Raw genomic sequence first — 10,013 nt, 5'->3', positions numbered from 1 at the left:
CTGATCTAGATTATTTATATATTAGAGGGATGAACAAAATCTTTTGACTGTTTGTTTATTAAACAACTTTCTTTTAAAAATCGAGTTTTCTTAAGATGATCATATTTAAGAAGAGAGAAGAGAGTTTGAATAGGTAAGTTCATTCAATCATTCCCTTGTTTTTGATTTGAATACGTTTTGTCCGTTGTGCAATGATAGATAACCATTATGTAATAGGAAGATAAGATCATTTGAAGGTTAAGTGAAAGTGCAACATAACGTCTTGTTCTTATCATTTAACTATATGCGATTTTCAAAGATAAACCGTAGACTTTCTTATAGATATCCAACAAGTCATAAAAGAGGAGGAAAAATCTATAGGAATGACTTGGTCACATGTGACGAATCAGCCGCAAAGCAAAACAATTAAAACGTGGGCTCCCTCTATTCAAAGATTTTGAGATAATCATCTTTCACTCTCCATACTTATATTACAAAAATACCCTTTGTTACTACCATTGCCTCTATATATTTCAAGCACATGACACTGATACACATATCCAAAAGGGAAAATTACTTAGAAGAAGAATAAAAAAATGGGGTCTCTAGGAGAACAGCCACAAGTAGCAGAAGACTGCATGGGCTTGCTTCAACTCCTCAGCGACGGCACCGTTGTAAGATCCAAAAGCATTGACCTTATCACCCAACAAATCCCACTCGCTAACCACAAAAGTAACGTTCTCTTCAAAGACTCAATCTATCACAAACAAAACAACCTTCACCTCCGTCTCTACAAACCCGCTTCCGCCTCTAACCGTTCCGCCACCGCTCTCCTCCCCGTCGTGGTCTTCTTCCACGGCGGTGGTTTTTGCTTTGGCTCACGCACTTGGCCTCACTTTCACAACTTCTGTCTTACTCTTGCATCGTCCCTCCACGCCCTTGTGGTTTCACCTGACTACCGGTTAGCACCAGAACACCGCCTCCCGGCCGCCTTTGAGGATGCGGAGGCAGCGCTTACGTGGCTCCGGGACCAGGCTGTTTCCGGTGAAGGGGACCACTGGTTTGAAGGTGGACCGGGCGTTGACTTTGACCGGGTTTATGTCCTTGGTGATTCCTCCGGTGGGAACATAGCTCATCACCTTGCTTTCCGGTTCGGTTCAGGTTCAACCGAATTGAGTCCGGTTAGGGTTCGCGGTTACGTTCTTTTGGGACCGTTTTTTGGCGGGGTAGAGAGGACCAAGTCCGAGGATGGCCCGTCGGAAGCTTTGCTCAGCTTGGATTTGCTTGACAAGTAAGCTAACATCATATTTTAAATTTTCTTTAGACGTAACGGATATATTTTCGTTGTGCATATAAATATTAAAATATATAGAAGTTCATTGATGCATGACTTCATTACTTATAACCTAACTATTAACTATTTTTAAAACTACGAAAAAACTATTTAACTACATCATGTATATTATTATATATAGGGATGTTTGTCGTTTTCAGTTACTTTAGTTTTCATATTATCTTGCATTGGACATGCTCTATATAGTACATGACTTTTTTTCTCCAAAGAAACTAGACAATCAGTTACAAAAAAAAACAGACAATTCTTTTAAATTGCATGTGACATAGTCGAATATATGTGACAATTTGATATATAAATAACATACACATATGATTCATATCGAATTTCGCAGACTAGTTCAACGGTGTACTAGTTCTTAATTATGGCCAAAGAACAAAACCTTTATACAGAAAACGACTTCTCCTACCGGTATACATTTATTTTGTTTTGAATTTAGAAACATACACACGAGCAAACAAAACATATTGATATATTCATTTTATGTATCGTTTACTCTTTTAGTCAATTTAGCGTGAAATATAACAATACTGTTATTGATTTTATTTATTGGCTAATACATATAATTTAAGCCCATCATATATATGATTGGTAAGATATTACGTCAGAAAATTAGTCAATGTGCTTAATCTACTAATATTCCACTATTTGATTAGTCTCAACTCATTCAACGTTAAAATAGCTTTTCAAATGTATCGGTCTCCGATCACAGTGGCTTCACGATTCGGTCTCGTAGAAAACATCCAGTAGATGGACGACAACTTAGAAAATATCATGTATGGAAAGTAATCGCATTAAAATCTGAAAGGAACCCTGATAGAAAAATCATGAACAACCATTTAGAGACCCTATCATTTCACCATTCCACAAGATAGTAGCTCACGATTTATTTTGTGAAAATGGTGTAAACTTAAAGAATTCGCAGCAAACATGTTACTCCGATTCCGATCCCTAATCCGCTATTGCGACACAAATTCGCTAAAATGTATAAAAACACTACACAAACTATAGTTACTCGACTGGTTCAATTTGACAATGTTTATTTTGATATTTTTTTCAGTTACAAACTCATCGCTCGTCTTTAGTAAACTCTTAGCAGTCTATTTTGATATTTTTTTCTGGAAAATGATCAGTTAGCAAACTATGTATTCAACATATAACAACTATAAAACTAAACCTAGTACTATAAACGACATTTAACCACTAGTATAATTATGCTATACTATATATAGTACGTTGAAAAATATGTTATAAAACAAAGTTATTCACAATACGTACTTTAATTGTTTTTGCAAAACTAAACATGCTTTTAACATTAATATGTCGAGCTTACAAGTCCACTTACCATTTATTAATATACGATTTTGTGTAGCTATAGAATAATTTTGAAAGCTCTTGTAACTTGAAAATGTCAGAATAATTAAGTTTGCTTTTTGTTGCAAAATCATGTAGTTTTAGGTCACCTTCGGTCCTTCCATTTGAGAATAGTAATTAAATAATTAATGGAACAAATAGATATAACAGTAGTGGTATATTTGGAATGGGATAGTGCGTCATGCACTATCCTCGTTTCGTTTACTATCTCAGCTTAACTTTGCTTATGATTTCCATGAGTAATGACCATCATTGCACAGGATATAGATAAAACCAAATGCAAACAAGGTCTCACATTTTAATATAATAATTAGCATATTTGAACGTGCATACTCATTTATGAATATCAACGTGGAGTCATTGGGATCACATATCGTTGAAGTCTTCTCTACAATTGATAGTTTCTCTTTTTCTGTTTGAACAATGAAATGATTGACACGCCTTGTTCATGGCCATTGTCATAAAGCCACATGCATAGTAAAACTTGGTATAGTCAATGTCACTAAATAATACAAAATAAAAGGTCTAAAGTTTTTTTTGTTGAAGGTTTTGGAGACTTTCACTACCAGAAGGTGCAACAAGGGATCATCCCATGGCTAACCCTTTTGGGCCGACAAGTCCTGCACTCGAATCAGCTAGCATACAGCCAATGTTGGTGATCGCTGGTGGCTCAGAGCTCCTAAGAGATAGGGCCAAAGAGTATGCATATAAATTGAAGAAGATGGAAGGGAAAAAAGTAGATTACATTGAATTTGAAAACGAGGAACATGGTTTTTTCAGCAGCAATCCATCTTCTGATGCTACGAAACAGCTTTTTCGTATCATTGGAAACTTTACGGATAACTTGAATTTCTAGTATATTTTAGCATTTTACTTGTTTAGGTCACTGAGAGCTTACATCAATTTTGGATTCCATCTCAATAAGTTTCATTGGTGAATAAGTTTCATTGGTGAATCATATATAATATATATATATATACACGCATGTTTTTGGTTTCATAATATCCTTACATATCATATCTATCTTGAATGGTATATTATTTTGTTTATGATGTTTTTTTTATTCTTATGTTGTTTGCTAACTCATTGACACAAGAGGTATGTCCAACTTTATCTTAATATTTTATATGTGCTCTTCCATTTTGATGTAGTAAACTCAAAACACATTTGAATTTACATATATCAAGTATTACCTATAATATTCTAAATAAATGAAAAGGGAGTTGATGCGGAAAAAAAATGTTTCACCTTCAATGCCTAACTAGTCCATGGCTAGTGCAGTGGATCTAAGTCATAGAAATTATATTTTGATCATCGTTAACATAGAAATTTTTTACTAAATTAGACTAGTCTCGAGTAATTTAGTCTACTGAATAGATATCAAGAATCCAACTTTATACGTTCAAGTCTAAGTTTTGTTGGATAAAAATAAAATATATTTTTTTGTGGAATCATTTGTACATGATATAGTCTACTCCAACAAAATCAAATTATAATTTTATCTAACATATTTACTATAGCTTCAACCAAACTGAAATAAGAACATAAGATTCCAGTTTGTTTAGGGAATCATTTTGGCCAAACCAACCCAAATTAGTTTTGTATGAAGGCACTGTTTCACTAACCACCGGTCACTGATCAGCTAAATTGGGGATTTGGGTATTTGTTAACTAATGGAGTTTTATTCCACACATTATTAGATCAAATTTAGTGCAATTGGGGAGTGGACATATTCATATGACATTCATATGTCTAGTCAAACCAAAAGTCCAACATTTATTTCCTAGCAGTTCCAGCCTGATAACATATTTACAGAATGAACATAAATTCTGAATATTAAAATAAACAACTTACATTTTCATGTGGTTATTCATCTAGGGACTATGTGAGAGGACACATTATTATAAAACTGGGATTAGATCTTTCAAATCATATAGATCACCAACTTCACCATCAAAAATATGCTTTGGAACTGTATTGATTAGATCTTGCACTGACAGGTAATCATCTCTTGGAAGCTTGCCTTTAATTTAGCTTGAGATATGCGTCGGTTTGCATAACCAAGGCAAAAGCCCATCACACCGCAATTTTCTGATACAAGAGGAATGCTGGTATCTCTGATTCTCCAAGAAGAGTACCTCATAAGTTTGATCCTATCAAGCAAGTGAACTCAATTTTTTCCCCATGTCTGCTTCTAATCAATCTGCTTCATGAAGCTGTTTTAGTTCTTCATAAGATGGCCAGCGTGTGACCTCATAATTAAATTTCCTACAAAGCAAACAAAAGAATGAATAACTATCATTCACATCAATAAAGGAGTAAATAGAAATCTAGGCAAGGCACAACAACTCAGTGTGATACAATTTGATATCTTCAAACAACCATAACAGTTAATAACTATAATTATTGTCGAGAAGAAACTCTATTTGAACAAGGACAACTCAGTGGGTACTATGGGAAACCTTCAACCACACAAAACGGTGAATAACTATCATTCAGAAAATAAAGAGACTTCAATGCAATGCAAAACAAATCTAAGTACGATACAGTGTGATACCTTCAACTTCAACAAACAGAACAATCATTCTAATCAAAGATATTAAAGAGTCCTATTCAAGGCAAAAACTCAGTGCGATACTATGTAACATGATTCTGTGAGATACCTTCAATGATATTCCACGATCCTCAGCCCAACTGACGAGTACAGACTTAACGTATTTTTGTTTGTTGTACTCTTGCTCACAGGAATATCATTCCTCAAAACTAACCGATCGAAGATCTGGTTAGAAGAACATACCGAAGGCGTTTCTCAACAACAAATACTTTCAAAGACTCAACACACCCCAAGAGGCTTCTGGTGATGCAAGTAGGATCATGTGAGACAAGGAGTCTTCCTATAAGATTTTTGTACTCGAGCAGAGATACAGTAACGCCCTCCTTGTGGATTACATCAAGGTGAAACATTTTTGTTTACTCTTTCAAACAGATTTTGATTTTTGTAGATTTTTTTAAATGTACGAGCATCGTTCAACTCATACACACAATACTATACATTATACATCATGCTAACAACAAAAGTTTTATCTAGCTTTATCAGTAATTTTATACGTGGATTTGATAATCATATATATCACTTGCTCTCAAGGCGTCACTCAAATGGTTGAAACGGTATAACTGACGATTTCTTAACGATCATATTAATAATTATTAGTTGATCCCATAATGTTATACGAGAAGTAATCAAAGTAAGTATATAGTATGTATGGTTACATTAAAAATGGACTAGTTCGAAGTTTGCTAGCTAAAGCTGAGCTACTTTACCAATCCCGACATCATTGCACGTTTACGGAATTGTAAAAGACAACAAGACATGCATTATCATTATTACCTAACTAAAAGAAGGAATAAAACTTGTAAAATCAATCGATGACTCTTACCAGAAAGATTTGTATTTTAAAAAAATTCTTAAAGCTTCATTACACCATCTTCTTTTTGTTTTTGGTTTAATTAATCCTCTGGCAAATTAGGTTGATTGGTTAAAATCTTTACTCATGAATCTTTTTCTTTCTCTGTGATTGAGGTGTGCGTTTTATCATCTTACATTATTGTAGCAATGACCCACCAAAAAAAAAAGCATGTTCTTCTTTTGTTCTGAATAAAACCCATCAAGAAAGACTTTTGAAAGCTAACCAAGAAAGTGTCTTTTGAAACTCTTTTACATCTTGAGATAGGTACCCACAGGTTAACACATTACCATTTGTTTTTTATTCTCGTGCCTGATCTTATCTTTGGTTTTGTTCTTGATTTCTCTTTTCAGATTCTTGAATTGCAATGAAGGGAATGAAGGAGAGATTGGCGAAGAAAATCAAACTCATCACCATTGTTTCGACCTTGAAGCAAGGCCTAGCTCATCATAGGAACAACGTTGATCGGACAATCCATCATCTAAAAGAGGAAATAGTCGTTGAATCTGGTCAAAGCAGAGGTTGTGTTACACCAACGCTACCAGAGCTTGAAGATGTGGATGAGCAAGCACAAGAACATGATCTTCAAGAAGAAGAAAGAGGGATTCTGTTGGAGTTTGAAGAGAACTGCCCACCTGGAGGAGAAGATTCGATCGTATTCTACACCACGGGACTACGAGGAGTGAGGAAAACATTTGAAGCATGTAGAAGAGTAAGATTCTTGTTGGAGAATCACAAGGTGATGTATAAAGAGAGAGATGTATCGATGGATGCAGAGTTTAGAGACGAGATGTGGAGGTTGCTTGGGGGTAAAGTTACCTCTCCGAGGCTGTTTATTAGAGGTAGGTACATTGGAGGAGCAGATGAAGTTGTGGCATTGAACGAGAACGGGAAGCTCAAAAAGCTTCTAGAAGGGATCTCATTAGTTGATTCTCCCTGTGAATGTTGCGATAACGAAAGGTTTTTGATATGTTTTAGTTGTAATGGAAGCTCTAAATTGATTGCAGATCATTATGATGATGAAGAGACTAGTAATGATGATAATAAGATGTGGACGAGATGCAGAGAATGTAATGAGAATGGGCTTGTGAAATGTCCTCTTTGTAGTTAACGTTGTTGTAATAACTACTACTATCTGATTTTAACTTTGTTTAATTAATGTCTGAACATTACCATGGTTCAAAACATGTTCTTCTGTATAAGGATTTGCTTAGTCGTTTGTATTTATTTGGTTACTCGAACCATCACAAAGTCATTCGAATTTAACAACTTGACTGTTCATAAGGGTCACCAAAACTCTCATCAGGCGTCCATAACTTCTCGGTTGTCAACCTTCAACAAACACAACACAAAAATAAAATCCTGTTATATTTCTAGTTGAATAATTTTATTACCGTAAAATCATAAAGGTTATATTGTTAGGGTAAAGAATAAGAAAATTATATTGTAATAATGGGCTTTTGAATTTTGTTTAAATTCCATTCTATTGGGCCTTGGGATGTGTACCAATGGGCTTTTGAATTTCATATAAATTCAAATGAGTTAGTTTCCGGTTGAACCGGGATTTGGTCGTCTAAAAAATCACAAACCGCAATGGTTTAAGCAAGCAAAAGCTGAATGGACATGTTAAGTTAATGGTAAGTCATCAGAATCTGTCTACTCTTCCATTATCGTGGTCTTATCGCGACTCTCTCTCTCTCTCTCTCTCTCGCGGCAGAAACTGAAGAAACAGTTTCTCTCTCTCCGTTTGCATTAACAACAACACCTTGTCTAATCCAAGGTTCGTCCTCCTCTTTGTAAACTCTGTTTCTCTCTCGGATCGGTTTGTTTTTGGTTAATAGGAACTGATAGCTATTAAAAGTCGACGACTTTTTGTTTCTTCGTGTTATAAACTGAATCTAATACATTTTGTTATGTGAACCCTCTAGTAGTAGTAGTATCACATGACTTCCTTTGATGGACCAAAGTTCAAGATGACCGACGGCACATACGTTCAGACCAAATCCATCGATGTCGGATCGACAACAGACATCTCCCCTTACCTCTCTCTCATAAGAGAAGACTCCATCACCAACTCAAACAGAGCAGTAATCTTCGACGTTAACTGGGAAACAGAGACCAAACCCTCAAAGTGGAGTCTCTCATCAGTGAAGCTGAGCACGAGAAACTTATGTCTCGTCCTTAAACTCCCTAGCCCTCCTTTTCACGACAACCTCAAGGATCTCTACCGTTTCTTCGCTTCCAAGTTCGTCACTTTCGTCGGTGTCCAGATCGAGGAGGACTTGAACCTGCTCAGAGAGAACCACGGTGTTGTAATAAGAAACGTGATTGAGGTCGGGAAGCTAGCTGCGAAGGCTCGCGGGACTCTGCTGCTCGAGTATCTCGGGACGAGAGAGTTGGCTCACAGAGTGTTGTGGTCTGATTTGAGTAGGCTTGATTCGATTGAGTCCAAATGGGAGGAGAGAGGGTCTGAAGAACGTCTCGAGGCTGCAGCTATTGAAGGTTGGCTTATCTTCAATGTTTGGGATCAGTTATACGAGTGAGTGAGGTTCTACTACTTTTGTTTTGTGTCTTTTGTGATCTTGTGACTGGATCAAAGTGTCTTTGTGTATGTTGTTTGGTATGGAATAAAACGAACATTGCATCATTACTAACATCTAGAATGCAAACACATGAAGAAAAATGAAGTGGGGGTTATTGGTTCTGGTGGTTTAGTAGATTTATAAATTCTCCTTATATTTAGAAATCTTCCATAAATCCAGTGATTTTCAAATCAAATAAAATAGATTTGAGAATTACTGATATGAGTATTTTAAAATCAAATTAATGAATTGTTATAAATCAATGGATTTGTAACTAGACCTAAATAAAGCACTACAAGAGAACATTATGTTCTCCGACTGCAACTTCCAAAAACATGAATTGTCAGAACAAATTTTTCACAGCATCTTCTCAGAAATTTCAGATCAAACTATTTTTTCACCATGTTATCGGAAGTTTGGTCGGATCAAAAGTAAAAATTTATGACAAAACAGAGTTATTTGTCTTCTTTTCAGAAATCTTATCGGAGTATTCTCGGAACTTATCGACGACTTCATCTTCTCCACCATTCATCATATTTCTTGCCTCTTTTTCATTTTGCTAAGCATCAAAAGCTGGTCGCACACAATTGGTGGGGATACGTTCATATGGAATATATCTCTCGTTGTATCTCTTTTTCATTATCGTATGCATTATACAATATGTTGTATGGACATGTGCTTAGTGCATGGTTTTAACATGAGCAAAAAACAATGTATAAAATTTGAAGTAATGCATCAAACGTTGTTTGTTGGGACACAAAACTATAAAGAATAAAAAAAAATAATATAAAACAAATCCAACCAAAATAACAAAGTTAAACCCAATATTTGATCATTTGTATTTCTCTTAAAAATAGTTACAAATCCAATCAAATCCAGTTTCAAATTAAATCCATACACAAATCTTTATTATTGAATAACACATGATTCTAAAATTTATTTTAAAATCATAAAACCAATAACTATGGATTTGAATGTGAATTTTAAAATAATAGAACCAATAACGCTACATTTAGTTTGGATTTACAAATCCATTAAAATGCAGAAACCAATAACACCCTCGAAGTTAAGTTTATAAGTGGTTATAAGAATATACATTATAAAAAATGAAGTTTATAAGTGGTTATAAGAATATACATTATAAAAAATGAAGTTATTATGTATTTTATGAATTAATGTCACGTTTATACAAACCAACAAGAACCAGTTTTGAACAATTACACACTTTCACATTTTGAAATTTTCTATAGATTACAGTAA

The 10,013-nt window shown here is 34.9% G+C and overlaps 3 protein-coding genes across 4 annotated transcripts; all 3 read left to right on the top strand.

The window, feature by feature from the left end:
• The first annotated feature begins 543 nt into the window (after positions 1-543).
• Positions 544-3,709, top strand: LOC106332476 (probable carboxylesterase 15). The gene is made up of 2 exons (XM_013770933.1): positions 544-1,270; positions 3,254-3,709. Exons 1-2 carry the CDS (start codon positions 576-578, stop codon positions 3,561-3,563), a joined length of 1,005 nt encoding a protein of 334 aa, XP_013626387.1. The 5' UTR covers positions 544-575; the 3' UTR covers positions 3,564-3,709.
• Positions 3,710-6,386: 2,677 nt separating this feature from the next.
• On the top strand, positions 6,387-7,330 carry LOC106332718 (uncharacterized protein At5g39865-like). Its single transcript, XM_013771204.1, has 2 exons — positions 6,387-6,438; positions 6,525-7,330. The coding sequence occupies exon 2, from the start codon at positions 6,539-6,541 to the stop codon at positions 7,280-7,282; it is 744 nt and encodes a 247-aa protein (XP_013626658.1). The 5' UTR covers positions 6,387-6,438; positions 6,525-6,538; the 3' UTR covers positions 7,283-7,330.
• Positions 7,331-7,811: 481 nt separating this feature from the next.
• Positions 7,812-8,827, top strand: LOC106331452 (uncharacterized protein At5g06450). 2 transcript variants are annotated; one of them, XM_013769811.1, is made up of 2 exons: positions 7,812-7,951; positions 8,103-8,827. In XM_013769811.1, the coding sequence occupies exon 2, from the start codon at positions 8,115-8,117 to the stop codon at positions 8,712-8,714; it is 600 nt and encodes a 199-aa protein (XP_013625265.1). In that variant the 5' UTR covers positions 7,812-7,951; positions 8,103-8,114; the 3' UTR covers positions 8,715-8,827. The 2 variants fall into 2 exon arrangements, with proteins under 2 accessions (XP_013625265.1, XP_013625263.1); XM_013769809.1 differs by having other exon boundaries at positions 8,100-8,827.
• The last annotated feature ends 1,186 nt before the right edge of the window (positions 8,828-10,013 follow it).

This window comes from Brassica oleracea, chromosome C3, assembly GCF_000695525.1.
Source record: "Brassica oleracea var. oleracea cultivar TO1000 chromosome C3, BOL, whole genome shotgun sequence".
NCBI lineage: Eukaryota > Viridiplantae > Streptophyta > Magnoliopsida > Brassicales > Brassicaceae > Brassica > Brassica oleracea.
Note: the sequence above shows the minus strand (reverse complement) of the source record. Positions and strands in the feature narration are given on the sequence as shown.